We start from the raw sequence: 17,970 nt of genomic DNA on the forward strand, positions 1-17,970 counted from the left end.
TATATATTTTTTGTGAGCGCTGTGAAGAAAAGCAGAAGTGACTAGTCTGGCGGAGACACCTGTGTAACTTGGTAGTAGTTTCTTTGAAACACGAAACTACATGGACTCAATCAGGTACTTCAGCTTTTGTTTAAATCTTGCCTAAAAGTATAAAATACAAAGGGCTCCTTGGTTTACAAAAGGGATTTCAAACCCATTTTTGTCGCGGGCCACATTTTAGTCACAGTTTCCCTTGGAGGGCCGCTATGACTGAAACGACATAAATGGTTTATTCAACTATTGTTGAAGTTCTTGTCATGAGGTGTTTGGAGACAGTACTTACAATATCTTATTTTTTACATGTGTGAATTTGACATTTTGTGACAGATTTTAGCAAGCATCGTGGAAGTTGACATGTTTGATTTGCTTTCCTGGGCCGCATAAAATGATGTCACGGGCCAGATATGGCCCCTGCGCCATGAGTTTGACACATTGGTTTACAACATAGTATTGTGGTTCAAATAGTGCATAGTAAACCAGTTTGCGCAGTGGCGAATACTGTCATCATGTCGCTCTCAGTTTCCACTCTAGCACTGTTTTTAGTTCATTTACGTTTTGGGCCTTGAAGTGTTTTTCACACAACAATTGACTGTAATTTCGGCTTTACGACTGCGCTGGTGTGGTATATGACAGACTGTTGCACATTTGTACAAATCCCGCTTGTTATGTTGCCGGAGGAACGGAACATCTTCCTATGCAGGTAGGCATGGGCCGATTACTGGTTTGATGGTTTGCATTGTCCCTGACAAGTAAACAGACGCAGTGACTCATTTGTCTTATATCTTTACATTGGTCATTATTTTAACTTTGTTGCAAAGTAAGAAAAAAAAGTTGATCAAACAATTGTCTTAATTGAACCTTTGGTTTACCATGACCTGAGTGACTTGAGAATCCACACATAAAAAAGGGATTTTTAATTTATTTATTAATATTGCGACCCTATGATAAAAATGACGCATACAATGATGCTATTCGGCTCACAATATACTTTATGACCATTCATTCATTCATCTTCCGTACCGCTTGATCCTCACTAGGGTCGCGGGGGGTGCTGGAGCCCGTCCCAGCCGTCCCCGGGCAGTAGGCGGGGGACACCCTGAATCGGTTTCCAGCCAATAGCCGACGTGCTAACCACCGGACTACCGGGCCGCCCTACTTTATGACCAGTCATTTTAATAATACGTTGGCATAGTATGTACAAATTTGGGTTTACATCTCCGCGGTAGGAACTGACCCCATTGTGAACACAGCACCCCAAATGCATCTCAGTTTTCAAAAAGATATGTTTTAAAATGTTAATGTTGTACAGCGCTAAAAAAAATAAAGGTAACGTAAGGAGAAACACATTTTTGAGTTTTTTTAAATACACAAAAGCATTAAAGTTTTTTTTTTCAGTGTGATTTTGTTTTTATTTTTCATTTTGAATTCAATAAGGATTTGATTGTAAATCATAAGCATTTTTTCCTTGAATCCGTGTCAAGGGGCCGCAGACATCCGCGGTTTTAACTTTACGAAAAGTGCGGATTCAATTAGTTGCCAGGCGGCGTGAACAGCTCGTGGCCACACAGAACAGGACAGCACACGCTCAGTTACTACATGCGTACTGTTTCTATACTTTCTATACTATTCTGTACTTTCTATTTGATCATTTCAATGAGCATATCTTGTAATTGTGACTTTTCCACTGTGGCATGACGGTCGTAAACCAAGGACCCCCCTTGTCTAGTGACACGTGCATGACCAGTGGGGTCGCGGTTTTGTCGTCCTGTAGGCGCGGTTTGCTGGCCTGGCCACGCCCCCTTGTTGCCCTCCGCTCGCGGACTGAGCGAAGGAGAAGGAAGACGCATGAACTTGAACGCAGCCTTGTCAGTCCAGTCCACGCAGGGGAGGAGACAACACACACGCATACACAGGCCAGTCCGTCTTATCACCACCGGCCCACTTATCACACCGCGTGCACCTGGACCGAACCGGCTTCCTTTTTTTCCCCCCTTCTCTTTTCTTTGGTGTGTGTGTGTGGGGTAATTGGAGGGTTTTTTTTAGGGGGTGGGGGGCAAGCGGCGAGGAGGCATCGACGCGATGTCCAGACGCAAACTTGGCAGCAGACCGCAGCACCTGAGTGCAATTCACGGTAAGCACCAAGCACGTTGGCGGAATGGAAGTTGTGACGAAGTGGGCTTTCGTTTGCTTCGACTGATGAAATGACGCGTTCCATGTCATCGCCGTGGCCCTCTAAACATCACATACGAAACCGCGAACGCTTGTCATGTTTAAGACGTGTCCAGACCGAGTTGCTTTTGAAGTTGCTAGGTTTTTGTTGTTGTTTTTGTTTAATTTATTCATTTTAAAGTACTGTAATAGTAGTTCTTGATAAGTTTCGGCTTCTAATTTTACCTAAACGGCAAAAAAATGTTTTAATGAAAACGAATTTGAACTCGTTTCTAAAATTCTAGCTCTTACTTACTCGTTTCTAAAAACTTGTATCTAAAACGATCTGAAAATGTACAATATGTTTGACATTGAAACAGCTTAATTTTTCTAAACTGTGCGTGCGTTGTGTGACCACAGTCCTTCACTTCACTGTGGCTCGCGCGCGTGCGTGTGTGTGTGTGTGTGTGTGTGTGTGTGTGTGTGTGTGGCCTCGCCTTACAAGTCTGCACAAACAGCCACAGCTCTGAAACAGGAAAGGTGACATTTTTGAGTAACAACTGGCGAGATGCGGCTCCACACTGTACTGTCTGTACCTGTCCTGATTCTATTCCAGTTTATGCTGCTGCTTCTCCATTGGCCCCGGTCCAGGCAACAAGGTGTGCCGGTGACCGGTGTTGAGCAACAGGACCCTTTTCTCAGAGGGCACTTTTCTTCGAGGCTACATTTCGTATTCTTTTAATGTGCAAAGGAAGCTTGCCATGGAGAACTACAGTGGGCTAACTGCGTTTTTACGTGTCATTTTGACATGTCGGCGCCTGTTATTGCGCTCAGCTTTCATGAAATATTAATATATTAGACGGGTGTCTGGACCCTGACCACTGATACAAACAATCTTGTGACATCCATAAAACTTTATTTTGTCAAGTGACAAAAAATGAAGTTTGCCACTGAGAACAAGAGTGGACTGATTCCCATTTTTGTCTGAGTGAGTGCTGGAGTGGGCCAACTCCTTTTTTGTCTTCAAATATTTTTATGCATCCAGAGGTGGATAGGGGAAAGGCATAACTTTCAGATGAATCCTGGTCATAATCCAGTATACATTTCAGAGAGTCCATTATTGCACTCGGCACTTTTTTTTAGCTTAATAAATGCATTTGCATCTAAGTATAGGTGGATGTTATGGATCACGTTTATTGAAATATTTCTACATTTGATAGAATATCCAATTTAGACCATTATTACTAGTTTTAGCAGCAGCCATTGGGCAGGAGCCATGACACTTTAAATCCTACTCTTGCAAAATGACAAAAGTGAGTTAATGACGAAAACTAGATTGGTTTACATCATTTTTTTGTGTCAGGAAGAGAGCTGGGGTGGCCTCATATAATCTTTCATCATTCAACAAAAATAGCTATCTTTGTGCCAAAACGAATAAGGAAACAACTTGTCTTTTTGATCAGACATGCCTATCTCCGTTCCTCGATTTGACACGTTTTCAGAGTTGGATAACTATTACCAAACCTTTAGTGGTAGGCAACTTTAGACCATGAACCTGCAAAAAAAAAGGAGTTCACCACAAAGAACTTGATTTGGCTCACTCATTTCTGTGTTGGAAAAGTTGCTGAAGTGGGTACCGGTATAAAATTTTTTTTGGTCATTTAAAAAAAAAAGCTACATGCCAAAATAGAGAAAACGCCATATCTTTCAGTTAAATGAGAGTTATAGTCAAGCTTTAGTGCCAAATTTGAATCCACTGTTGAACTCTGGTCTGATTATTAGCTTAGCGAGGAGGGCATCTTTAGTTTTGTGGCTATTTAGGCTATTTACCATTTTTCTAGATGTGACAGATTTCCAGACCGAGACCACGATCACTAACCTTAATGTTAGAGTGCTTATCATGCACCCAATGACAGAAATTGAGTTTGCTAGCTCATTTTTGTGTGTGTGTCAGAAAGAGATCCTGAGGGAATATATTTATTTTTGAAATTTTTAAGTTACATTCCAAATTGAGTGGTCAGACATTTTTTTTCTGATGAAAATTGGTCATCATCCAGGTTTAGTACCAAATTTGATAGCCCCTTATTGTACTTGGGATATAGATATATATATTTTAAAGTTTAGGTGGATGTGCATATTCATATATGTGAATGTCATTCACCATATTTCATTAAATATTAATAGATTTGACAGAATATTGGACTTAGGCCACTATTACCAAACTTTTAGTGGCGGCCATAAAACTTAAAATCACTTGAAATGAAAACTTAAAACTGAAAACTCACTGGGGGGAAAATGGAGTTAGTCCACTTGTTCTCAATGTCTCACCTTTCAATTGTTATTTACCTGCTTGTAACCTTTTTTTTGAAACAATTTTTATCCGACTGCTTAATGTACTGACACTCTTTTGGCCTGGTTTCAAAGTTCTCGCGTCTCGCTCTAACCACATGTGTCAGGTATGGGGTCACATGTCACATTTGTGAGCTTCAAACACACACGGGCATGCAAACGCACACTCGCGTAGGAAGGCAGGCTGGGCTGCTCTTATCTTACACCTTCGGTCATTTTTTCCCCCCCCACCTCCTTTTATTGCATTCCGTTTCCTGTTGAGAAACACTTTGCAGTTTGAGTCTTGGGGTGTGAATACAGTGAATTAAGGAAGTCTGAACACCCCTTTTCAAATGCCAGCTTTCATAAAGCCCCCAAAAAATGACAACCTGTGCAACTCAATTGGGGAAAAAATATTTCCGAGGGAGGAAGTAACCATAAACAACTGGGATGTTTGCAAAAATGAGCACACCCTCTCATAATTGGGGATGTGGGCTGTGCTCAGAACTAACTAATAACATTGCTACCTATGAGAACAGCTGAACTTGATTTCAGGTTCTTTCGAGGTGGCAGGTGTGTGATGATAAATTTGGATGTGATTGGTTAATTCTGAACATGCCATATTCATATGCAGTTGTCGTGCAGGTTATGGTCACATTAATGGTGGAAAAAAAGTTTTGAATCGATTTATCTCCCGATGGTTCAGGGATGAGCGCGTCAACCTCACAGTGCGGAGGTGAAGGGTTCGATTCCGGCTCCGGCCTTCCTGTGTGGAGTTTGCATGTTCTCTCTGTGTCTGCGTGGGTTTTCTCCGGGTGCTCCGGTTTCCTCCCACATTCCAAAAACATGCATGGCAGGCTGATTGGACACTCTAAATTGTCCCTTGGTGTGATTGTGAGCGCGCATGATTGTTCTTCTATGTGTGCTCTGCAATTGGCTGGCAACCGGTTTAGGGTGTCCCCCGCCTCCTGTCCAAAGACAGCTGGGATAGGCTCCAGCACCCCCGGGACCCTAGTGAGGATCAAGCAGATCGGAAAATGCATGGCTGATTATCTCACTGTCATTTTTTTATACCACACACATAAAAAGGCATTTGAACGGCGGTGTATCGAGTTTTTGTACTCACCGTATGACTCGAAATCACACCAAGACGACCAGAACATTTCATTTATAAAGGGCAAATAAAAGTGCAGAGGATAAGTGTTTGTGTAATCATCAAAGGCACAGAAAAAAAGTATTAGAAATATTTGACTCTTTATTTTTCAAAAGGCTTCTCCACCTCTGCACTTCAGGCTGTCATACGTTGTTTGAGGTGAATGAGGTGATGTGCCTAACCCCCCACCCCCTTTGTGCGTCTGTGGGTCTTGTGAGTGAGCTGATCAGTTCTGGGTCGCTTGAAGGAAGTGGTCAGTGGCCTGTGAGCAGTTTGGCCCCATTGCGATGCTCCTTTTGACTGACACAAGCACTTGAAATCAGCCGCAATGCTGTGAGTGTGTGTGTGTGTGTGTGTGTGTGTGTGTGTGTGTGTGCGCGCACAAGAGCGTGTGTGTGCTGTTTAACGTGTATATTTGTTTAATTGCCAGTTGGTATTTAAGAATTCTGCTTTGACGTTTTTGAAAATGCTCAGTTTTGAAAGACACTTTCAAAAGAGGTCATCATGGAACCAGTCTTGAGTACTGACAAGGACCCGAGTGATGTTTGTTGTTGTTGTTGTTGTTGTTTTTTTTACAGGTGCCGTGTCAATTCCGATATCTGGCAGGAAAAAAAATCCGATAACAGTTCAATTGGCCGATTAATTAAAATTTAATGAATAAAATAAAAAAAAAATTGGTTCCTTAAGGCTGAGACAATCAAGAACATTTGACTTGATTCTTTTATATTTAACTTCACGCCGGTGAGGAAAAAAAAATCGCAAAAATTGTAAATATTTCATATAATTGTTTAGCATTTTCTCAGTACAGGATTGATGTTATTTTAGCATTTAAAAATATTTTAAATTAATATTGAACATTTCAGCTACTGTATTTAAAAATAGCTTTTTAAATTAAAAAAATAGGAGGTGAACACCAAATATTTAAAAAAGAATTGTCATTTGGTTTGGCGTTTGAACATGTAATTACATTTGTAGAATAATTGTGTAAATATACTTCATGAATTGGTGGTGTTGGGTGGAATCCTTGTATCTTCAAAGAGCCCTTTCAGGGTTTAAAAAAAAGTATTTAAGTCATGAAATGCAGTATGGGCAAGAAAAGGAAGATATGTTGGTAAAATGTTTAGTTTTGTTTTTTACGCTGCATCTTAATCTGCCACATCAGGTTTTCTTAAATATATTGTATTATTGTTCTGATATTAATAATATTTATGAATTAAGGGTTAGGTTCAGCGATGGGTGGATATTTTTGGAAAGGTCATAGCCATAAATTACAATATATGGTAAAATCCGTATTACGCAAGCCTTTATGGGTTAAGCTTAAAACCAAAAAATGAAAATCACTCCAAAAACTGAAAAAGTCAAGATATTTATGAGGTTGTTACAAAACAAGTCAAACTGCATTTGATTCATCAACATCTAACACCACGAATGCATTTCCGCGCTTCTCAGAATCTTCTGATGCAGCGGACGAAAGTGCCACCCCGCCAGAGGACCACCGCATGGCCGCGCACATCCTGACACCTGACGGGGGCGGTGACCTCTTGACCTGCGGCCAGTGCAGCCGGGCCTTCCCTCTGGCGCACATCCTGGTCTTCATCCAGCACAAACAGGGCGGCTGCCTCCCACGAAACCAAGCGACTGACGCCCGCGTCGCGCCCCCCTCGCCCACCTGCCGCCGCGTCGCTATCACCGCCCCCTCTGCTGGAATCCCAATGGCCGCCATTGCTGCGCCGGGCTTCATTGAGCTGAGGAGGGAAGAGGCGGCGGCTCGGGAGCGAACCTGGGGGGCGGAGCTTGGGGTGAAGGTCAAGGTGGAGCCCGGCAAAGCAGGTGAGTTCTTGGAAGAAAGAAAAAAGGCAGGTTGCTAATTAGCCGGCCTGTTTTTTTTTTCTTCCCCATTTATTTACCCCCCCTCACCCTTCCGTATGAGTCCAGCTCATTAGCTGGCCGTTGCCATTGGCAGGACTTGGTGAGTTAGTGATGCAAAAGCTAATTGTGCAGAAAGCAGTGGCGTCGGGAGGCTTTCTGGCGGTCCCCCGGGGGGGGCCTCCTGCCACTACGCCGAGCACCTGAGCTCCGTGCCCGCCCCCAACTCGCCACCAATCCCCTGCCTGGTTGTCTCTGAGGTGACCAGGTAAACATGTTCCCAATTCCCGGGATAATACAACGCATGCTGTCAAGTTACGAACATGGAAGAAGCTTGAAAAGAGGATGTGTTTTATGTCGGGCTGAACCATTTTGAAAAATAATCAGATTGCGTGTCTCACCTCTGACCCCCCACGACAATATTGCGGTTGCGATTTAATATGCAAGGAAGTTGTCATCATAGATGATTTAGAGTTTGAGAACTGATTTATGAGTTTATGATACCATTTTATCACAAGAAATAATCAACTTGTGCTTTCTTCTGGGTAAGAACAACGTGAGTGACATGCTTGCTCAATAGACAGCGCGCGATCCTCTTTGCTAATGGCTTATGAATATTTCTTGCACTTGACAACAAATGTTGAGCTTCAGTAGAATACAGTTTGGACTTTGGCTGGAGGCAAACCTGCTAAATGTGAGCGCAGTCATTACTGTCGTCATTTATAGAGTGGTTGTGACTCATGTCCAAAATCTTGTGGGCAGTTGTTTTTGTCGAAGTTTTTGCGTATGTTGTTTTTCCGGTCGGATTGGAAAGAACACCGATGTGAATCTCAAACAGGTTTGATAATTGGTTTCCAAGATGAGCCTCATTAAAGGGAAATTACCCAAAGAGGTTTTTCCATAGTACTGTAATTAGAAGATCTGATGCCGAACTAGTTAAGTGTCTTGAGGAAGCATCGGTGACACCGGATATTTCCAGAAAATGCTTGTTCCTCTAAAACGCATTTCAAGGAAAGTCACAGGATTTGGACAGCCACTGGTTCTCAAACATATTGCACCGAGCGGCGGCAAGAGAGTTCAACGTTAACGAGTCAATTTTATAACTTGCTGTTGGTTAAGTGAACTGTGTCGCTGCTTTATAAAATAAGTTTTACTGACATCTGATCGTTTTGTGTGAATTTCCTTGAGGATAGCTCCATCTAGTGGATGCATTGTGGATTGCTTCTTATAATGCAGTGCGCCCAATGTATGAAAAAAAAATTACATAATAGGCCATTCATTGAAGGTGCGCCTCATAATCCAGTGTGCCTTTTAATGCGGAAAATACGGTACCCAAAGGTGCCTAAGTCATCACTGCAAAATGTCTTTAAAGCCTCAAACTACCCATTTCCTGCCGTGGTACAAAAAGAACAGGTGTGCCTTCCGCAAAAAAATAAATCAATAAAAATAATGCTCGCGCAAGACAACACACCATCCGACACTCCAAAAACATGATTGCTCTGAAAGCTTCCCAAACGCAAGTCATTAACGGGTATGTTTCAACATGTTTTAAATGCCTCCTTACTCCAGTGCACCTGATTCAAGTGATCAGCTCACGAGCAAGCTCTGCAGCAGCCTGAAAATGCTTCTGATCGTTTGAGTCATGTGTGTGGGAGGAGAGGGGGACAGCTAAAACACGCTCTCTTTGATCTCAGACCTGAGCTCGACTCCGTGGCAGTGTAAACTCAACATAGAAAATGGTATCAACCTTCTCTTAAATGCAATGACGTATCTGCATTCGGTATCATCACATTAGTTGTGCATCTCTTGAAAGCAAAAACAGAAGTGAAATTCTGGCCTAATTCAAAATGTATAAAACATGTTTTTATAGAAATTGTAGTATTAAAAAAAAAAAAGCAGTAACGGAGCGAAACATTATTCTAGCCAATTCTGCTATGAGCCTCCCATAACATTTGAGCCTTGGCGGAGGTCTTTGCACCTGTCAGGACAAACAAACGGACGCAGCATCCCGCAGCAAGTAGAGATGAGCGTCCCCCGTGCACATGTCGAAACCTCCCATGTCACACACGTTAGCAGTTCCTTCCTTTGTGCAACGCTCAGGGAGGGAGGAGTGGGGGCGGAGGGGACGGGGGGGGGGGAGGTTCAGGGGGAATGCCGCCTGCACTATTTCTGTCCATCTACAACAACTCTCGTTTTATTTATTTTATTATTTTCTTTCTTTCTTTTTTTTTTGGCGTCCTCATCAACCGAACCCGAGTCCACATGTCAAAACAGGATATCAATAATACTGTACATGCGGTAGTGTGCACACGGCTCAGTCAGTCTCGTTTGAGGTCAAGTGAATTTGGATGTGTCTATTTGAGCTGGAAATGACACAAGAAAGTTGCAAAAGACGGTCAGAAGCCACGTTAAAAGGGATTCATGCATGCAGATGATTACAGTCAAATGTTACCGAGACGTCTGAAGTGACCGGGATCCTTTCAAAGGATTGCTTTGGCAAAATTGGAGGGGATATGAATAATGGTCAAAAATGTTTCATAAAACTACATATTTTAGCACTTGTCATTCAATATTTACCACTTTTCCTGAAAAATAGTTTTATGATAATAATAATAATAAATATTATTATTATAACAATGGTAAAAATCGAAATCATCTTGATGATCATCATCATAATTATCATAACTTATATTTTTTTGCACCTTTCAAGGGATCCAAGGAAGCTTATAACACCTATTGAATTGCTCCTATTTGCATGTTTTTTTTTTTTCTCCCCTCGCAAAATACAGTGGGGCCTTAATGAGTTTTAAGCTTAAATGTTGCTTGGTGAAATGTTGCTACTCTGGTGCCTAAAGGGTTAAATGTGACGCACAGTAAAAAAAAAATTACATGCATTTTAGTTATGCGTTTAAAAAAAAAAAAAATAAGGTACGATTTAAAGTGAATTTTCCGAACACATTACTAGAATGTATAAATGGTATTTCTATTCATTGCAACGGGGTAAAGACAGGGAATGGATTAGATGTATCTCAAGGTACCACAATACTGCATTGTTAAAACAAAAAAAATGCAGACATCCCGATTGAAAGGACTGCATGTATAAGTGTTCCCTAATTTAACAACTCTAACTGTAGACTCGATAAATAAACTGCCTTTCATATTAATTCATGGTTTACTTGCCTCTCCTTAAGTATACATCTACCTTTTAAGACCAAAACATTTATGTGTAGTACATCGGATATTTAATGTTTAATATAGATTAATATATTGCTTGTGTTTGTCAGAAAATAATCGAGATGAGGAAAAAAGCATATTGAATCTCTATCACAATGTCAAGGGGGAAAAAAATCATAATTTTATTTTTCAAAATTATTCTACACTAGACAGTATACTGTGTAAACAAACAAACAAAAATATTGCAAAGAAATTATATTGTCAGCACAATAACGTTTGATCATACTTGAAGCCGTTCATTGGCGGGCTGTTTTGAGTGAATGTGAGAGAGCGCTTATCCCGCAAGCACACCCTCCTTTTCTTACTCTGCATCGAAGGAAAGTGTGTGTGTGTGTTTGCGTGCATGTGGTGGGGTTAGAGTGGGGTGGATTACTGAAGAGCCCCGTGCATCTGTCTCGTTCCTTTTTATTTATTCTCCTTGTTTGTTTTGTTTTTTTTTGTTTTTTTTCCCCATCTCCACCGCCGCCCTCCTCCTCCGTCTTCAGCACACTTTTGCTTCGCCCGCTTTCAATTTCTTGCCTCCCCTCTCCGTCTCAGCCTCCCGGGGGAGAAGAGATTCTGCCTGCTGCTCGTTAGTGCTCCCAGCCAATCTGCATTTTTAATTAGTAGTTATTGCTTCTGCTTAATATTCAAGTGCTACCCCGGGCCAAATGGGAATCCTTACACGCACGAAAAAAAAACCTGAGGGGGAGAGAGAGAGAGAGAGAGAGAGAGAGAGCGGCTAGGTATTGTGTTTCACTGCGGGACCGCAAGACAAAAGCCACCATGGACCCCCCCCCCCCAAGCCGCTGTCACCCCCTCAGGGATAGATTTGGGGGCGGAGGGCTTGGAGGATGGGTCTCAAGTACAATCCAAAGGGATGACATATTTTCACGGTGTCCTCCCCTCCCTTGCGCTACTTTATAATCTTTTTATCTCATTTTCTTTTTTTATCTCCCGAGCCCTGACCTACCTAGCTCTCTTTTCCTGCTCACACCCTTTTTTTTTCTCCATCCCAACTTTTGCTGGCTCCCTCCTCGGGCTGGGTTAAAGGACATGAGCACCACACAGACAGAAAAGAGAGGAGAAAGAAACAGAAAAACAGTTGCTCTCTTTTTCATCTCTCGCCTCCTCCCCTCCAGTAAAATACGGACGGATTTGACTTGAGGAAACATGAAAGAGGCTTATAGCAGTACGCTTTGAACCTCTCAGAAAGAAAGCAAAAGAAAAAATAGAACACTTTCTCCCCCCCTTCGCAATTTAGAGATCGTCTCTCCAGTGTTGATTAATGCAGAAAAGGCCTCATTTGTCAAGCAGGCTGAGTCAGTGGCTCATTTGCATAAAGCATTCGTTTGCCGCGTTCTGCTAATTAGCAATTTGCAGCTTAATTGGAAAGTGGTTTCTCGCTTAGGAGACAAAGCTATCCAACATATAAAAATATCTGCAAGATGCACCCGCCAGCACACCTCTGCTTTTGCCTGGGTCTGGAAAATGTCACTCTAGCCCTGCGTCCTTTCTTTGATGTTGACAGAAAACATGTTTAGTGTGTGTCGTTTTGCTGACGCGCGCCAACAATCAATCAGAGAGCCGTTACTTCATAGACAATGTCAAATCAAAACAGCAGACTATAGTGAAGAAGAATGAAGCAGACTGCATACTTGCATCCTTTGACCTTTTCCACAAACCCATCGCCCCCTAAGAATGACCCCCAATGTGGTGAAAAATTGTATTTCAGCTCTTTTTCTCAAAAAGGAAATTGGTAAACAGTGGGGCCGTGTGATCCAAGTTCACTTTGTTCCACGATTCTGCTTGTAATTCAGAACCTTGTAGCTCAAATCGTCCTTGCCCATTGAAATGAATGGAAATACCATTAATCCGTTCCAGCCTCCTCAGATGAAAAAAATAACTTTTGATTGTTTTCAAGAAGAAAACAGTACTTTATAGTTTTGCACTTCATAAAAAAATATAATAAATAATAATAAATTAATATAAATTAAATATAATGTAAACTATTTAATGTCACGATCCAATTTGATGCGCTGTGCTCACCTTGGCCACCAGGAGGCAGTAAAGTACAATACAGCCATGCTGATGTGAATAAAGAAGAATGTACTTGTTGACTCGTACTGTGAATGACTCAGGCTGAGTCCAAATTCACAGGGTGCGTCCTCTGAAGACATTTTTTCTGTTGCATTTCTGGCACGACTAAACCGCACCTGATTTCCAAATTTGAGGAGGACTATTTGCAGACTGGGTGCTTCGACGCCTTCAAAGGCTCCTCCTTATGTAGACTCTGGCTTAATACGAATTTGGTAACGTCTCGTGCCTCAGTGGCCTCAGTAAAATCATTTTGTCATTTTTCGCAGTGGACAAACAACATGTTACCTGTGAGCATTGTTGTACTCTGCATTGTATTGTCTTTATGTTCTTCATGTTCAAATATCCGTTGCTCAAAGTTTTCTAAAACCGGGAGTGTCAGTGCTAATTTTTAGCTTGCAAATGGTGTTTACCATATATGTTAGCATTAAGCTAAACTGATTGTTGTAAGGCACAGCAATGTTGTTGTTTGGTAGGAGGCTGCATAGATACACTGTGGCAGAGCGTATACGTCCCAATCGGGAGAATCTGGTCGCTTTGAAGACTCAGATCAATGGCTCATTTGCATGAGACAGGACCGCCCCCTCAAAAACTAATTTCAGCAAGGCCCTAAAAAGAAGGTTCTTCATCCTTAGGGCATTTTGATAAAAGTGTGTCACCAGACACCTAGGAAGAGTTTTCTCGCCCCAACTAGACTGCGATCAGCTCAAGCTCCACCGTGAACTTTGCGTGTGTCACCACTAGTGCTCTGTTTTTGTGTTTTCCAGGGTGCAAGGAGCCCGCCTACTTCACCTGTCAGCAGTGTGAGAGTGTGTTACACTCTGCCTGGGCCTTGTTGCAGCACGCCCAACACGCACACTCCCTCAGCATCTACCAGGAGGATGACGAGGACGTCCGAGCCGGAGGAAGTCTGAAAGAGAACAAAGCTGTCGCTGCCACGGTGGACCCTCGCCACCTGAGCCAAGTGCTCGCCTCCGCCTTCCAACCGGCCCTGCGTCAGGCTCAGGCCCGCCAGACTCCCACCAACCTGCCCCCCAACAACCTGCAGGCTCTGAACTTCTCCGAGCTTCTGCGGGGTCTTGCCGAAGGCACTAACAACATTAACAACGGCAATCTTTCCGTCAGCTCGCCGGGAGGCCTGGCGCTATCCCCGTCCTCCTCCCCGCCGGCGGCGTCCCCCTTTCCTCAAACGGGAGTCCTCCAGGCTGACTTCAAGTGCGAGCTGTGCGACCATAGCTTTCGGTCCCTGCGCGCCCTTTCTGCTCACCGCCGGACTCACGCGTGCGAGAGGCCTTACCACTGCGGGGTGTGCGGCCAGGCCTTTGCCCAAAGCGGGCAGCTGGCCCGCCACATCAGGAGCCACCACCGGGAGGCGGTAGGGAGCGGGTATGAATCGGCAGATGTGATGGTGATGGAGTCCACTAGGGGGAGGTTTCAAATCCAGCCGGGGAAGGCCGTGATGGACATGAGAGCGCAGGGCCCTTCCGAGTTGGACCTGGCGGTGCCCAAACATCCCGCGATCGCTTCAAGCCTGACGCTTCTCCCCTCGCAGGTCAGGCCCTCAGACAAAGAGCTGCTGAGCCTCTACCAGAGCCAGAGGGATGCCGGCGAGGAGGACGCCGAGCCGCAGCGGGAGCCCCGGCACGCTTCCCCTTGCGCCAGCCCCTCCGAGGGCTCCCTGGAAAGCGGCGAGACGGGCGGAAGCGGCGAGAGCGGCATCGCCAGCGGCAACTGCACGCCCAAGCAGCCCGAGATGAGCGAGCGGCCCGAGATCATTGACTTCGGCTCGGCCGTAGTCAGCGAAGCCGTGCAGGAGTGGCAACGGGAGAATGAGCGCAGGAGCACCGGCGGAGGGACCGCCGGCGCCGCGTCCGGCTCGTCCGCCAAGAAGAAGAAGGACGAGGCGTGCGAGTACTGCGGCAAGCAGTTCCGCAACAGCAGCAACCTAACGGTGCACCGCCGCAGCCACACGGGCGAGCGGCCGTACCGCTGCGGCCTGTGCAGCTACGCCTGCGCCCAGAGCTCCAAGCTAACGCGGCACATGAAGACGCACGGGGCCCAGGGAGCCAAGGCGCCGTTCCTGTGCCAGCTTTGCGCCGTGCCTTTCACGGTTTACGCCACCCTGGAGAAGCACCTGAAAAAGGTGCACGGCCTCAGCCACGCCAGCGTGGGCGCCTACGCGCAGGCCAGCGCCGCAGACAATCTGGCCGCGATGAAGGCCGAAGAGGCGGCGGTGGTTGTGAAGATGGAGGAAGAGGAAGCTCATCTGGATCAGATAGCCGGCACGGAGAAGGAAGAACTTAGCCACGAGGGTAGCCCGGGAAGTCCGGCTATGGCGGAGGCGGCCGTGGCTTTGACTCCTGCTCCCTGAGAGCCCCCCCGTCCCACCCCCCCCCCCCCCCCCTTTAAAAACTCTACCGTGTATTGGACTGAACTGGCCTCACGATAAAAATCAACCGACAAGAAACTAGAGTAGCAAGGTGGCGGAAAATCGGTCATATGTCAGAAAAAAAAATGAAAACGGCAGGCTGAGAAAGTGCCTCCTTGTGTGACCACAGAACAAAACGGTGACATTCAACAGGGACATTACCAGCGCTGCAGAACAGGAAGTGAGCGACCACAGTCCACGCCAACACAGGAAACCCCATGATCGAGTTGCAGGTGATGCAAAGGCGCCACTTGTCGCTCCTCTGTGTGACCCACCGGACGGGCGACCGTCATATCATCGAGATGAATGAATAACGCGGACGTATCGATGAATATGTGCACGGACTTTCTGTTGAGACGGCCTTTTAAAGGCGAGGAGGCAAACGCTGTCTGCTTTGCCTCAACTTTCTTTTGAAAAGCGCTTGCTGGTCTCGAAACGTCATGTTTACAGGCCTCCTGGCGAGGTTGCGGTCCTGACTTCTTGTGACAAATGTGAATAGATTTCTGTGTGTGTATGTGTGTGTGTGTGTGTGTGTGTGTGTGAGGGAGAGAGAGGGAGCGCTTTCCCAGGATTACTTTCTATGCAGCAAAAGTGTAATTCTCCGGCCCCTGCGTGTGAAACTGATGTATATTAACTTTCTGTTCTTGCTGTTTACGTTTGTAAAATGTCCAACTGTTAGGAGCCTGTGCATGTGTGTTTTGCAGCTGTTATTATTTCCTGGTTGTGTGTGTGTGTGTGTGTGTGCGCTTTTTAAAATAATTTGTAATTTATGAACGCTGCAGCTTGGTGGTTGTGGAAGTGAGAGTGGAGAGGCACTTCATTGAGTGAGCACTTGCTTTTTGTGTGTGTGTGTGTGTGTGTGTGTGTGTGTGTGTGTGTGTGTGTGTGTGTGTGCGCGCGTACAACGACACTTGTTCTTGAACTGTGTTCCTTGACCGCATGCGTCCTTTTGGATCATTTTGTGTCCAGAACTCAAACGACCTTTGTCTGTGTGTGTTCGTGAAACTGTATGAACACTGCGAGTGTGTATGAGAGATTAAGATTTTGTGCGTCTGAGTGCGCGTGTGTGTGTGACTGTTACAGTGAGACCAAATAAGTAAGAGTGATCAAGTGTGTGTGAGAGAATACTGTATGTTAGGAGGAGTGTGTGTGTAATTGCGTTTGTGTGCGTGACTGAGTTAGTGTGTGCGAGAAGCTGCGCGTGCAAATGGTGAGAGAGTGAGTGAGGCCTTTCCAATGGGACAGTTTGTGTGAGAGGAGACTGCGGGTTCGTGGGATTTAGTGTGTGCGTGAGCGATTTGTGTGTAACAAACTCTGTGTGTGTCTGACTGTTCTTGACTGTGTGAGAGACTAGACAACATGTCCGTAGGACTGTGCGTGTGTAAATTCTCCACTGACTGTGGAGAGTCGGAGGGAGTGTGTTTCAGAAAAGACAGTAATTGAGAGTTTTCCCTTGTGAGACAGTATATCTGAGAGATCCAGTATGTGTGAGAGGCTACTGCCTGTTTGTGAGAGACGGCGAGTACGTGCGTGAGAAACGAAACGATATGAGTGTTGGTGTGTGTGTGTGTTTGCGAGAGGGCGTGTGCTGTGCGTTCGTGTGACCACTGTGTATCCGTGTCAGGGACAGCAAAATAAACGTGTGTAAAAGCAGTGTAACTGTTCAGGGATGATGTTTTATACATAGATTGACAATCTTACTGTTGTTTTTGCTGATGTTATTATTAAGGAATTCCGAAACTGCCTGTCGCTGTTACGTCTCCTGCTGATTTGTCTCCTTTTTGACTCAACACTTTGCCTGTCTCACTCTGTTTTCTAACCTTGTCACGAGGATCCTCAATAAAGAGCTGAGGTGTATTTTTGCATTGTGATGCCCGTTATTATCTTCTCGTATTTGTCGATCTGATATCAGGCTTTAACATTTTTGAACCGGTAGATTTTTTTTTATGGCTATATGCAGCCTGATAACTGTCAGACGAACAAAAATATAACAACAAACCACAAAATATGGCATCCCCGCGGGAGCACAGTGGTGAGCGGTTAGCACATCTGCCTCACAGCCCGGAGAGGTTGGGGTCCGAATCTCGCTGGAGGGATGACATTCTCAAACTTTCTCTTCTTCTTTTTTATTTTTATTTTTCAAAGTAGACTTTATTTTCCCCTTTGTGCCTTTTTCAATAGCAGTCGTTATTTTCCAATTTTGCCATTTGAGTCATCCTTTGTGAACCAGGAAGTAGTCTGATCACTACAAAACAAACAAAAATCCAATTTTAAAAAAACATTTATTATAGCTTTTTGTTATTTAAGTTATGATACAACTACTTTCCTAGCACTGCTTAAAAAATGGTATGTTAAAGCAATTTGAAGTACTGATAATCTTTATGTGAACAAACGGGAAGCTTGCTAGCATATGGTAAAATACAATACAATACATGCTAATTTATAGAGCGCTTTCACAACAGCGGCAGCTACTAATACGGCACTGGACCTTTATTTTATTTCTTCCTTTTGTGGGAATATCTTTCTAGATTTTGCATTATTAGTAGCAATGGAAAACCGTCCTCTAAAACATTGCACAATCCTATTGTTGCCTGCTCATCCTCTGCAAACCATGAAGTAATCTGATCCCTAAAAATACAAATATAAATTGAGTTTTTCACTTCTGATTGCAGAAAGAAATCACCGTTTGCTATTTGAA

At 44.3% G+C, this 17,970-nt stretch overlaps 1 protein-coding gene across 1 annotated transcript; it reads left to right on the plus strand.

Annotated features, from left to right (window-relative positions):
• The first annotated feature begins 1,849 nt into the window (after positions 1-1,849).
• Positions 1,850-17,129, plus strand: znf296 (zinc finger protein 296). Its single transcript, XM_052079200.1, has 3 exons — positions 1,850-2,170; positions 7,118-7,498; positions 13,612-17,129. The coding sequence occupies exons 1-3, from the start codon at positions 2,119-2,121 to the stop codon at positions 15,213-15,215; spliced, it is 2,037 nt and encodes a 678-aa protein (XP_051935160.1). The 5' UTR covers positions 1,850-2,118; the 3' UTR covers positions 15,216-17,129.
• Positions 17,130-17,970: the final 841 nt, after the last annotated feature.

Source organism: Hippocampus zosterae, chromosome 10 (genome assembly GCF_025434085.1).
Source record: "Hippocampus zosterae strain Florida chromosome 10, ASM2543408v3, whole genome shotgun sequence".
Classification (NCBI taxonomy): Eukaryota; Metazoa; Chordata; class Actinopteri; order Syngnathiformes; family Syngnathidae; genus Hippocampus; species Hippocampus zosterae.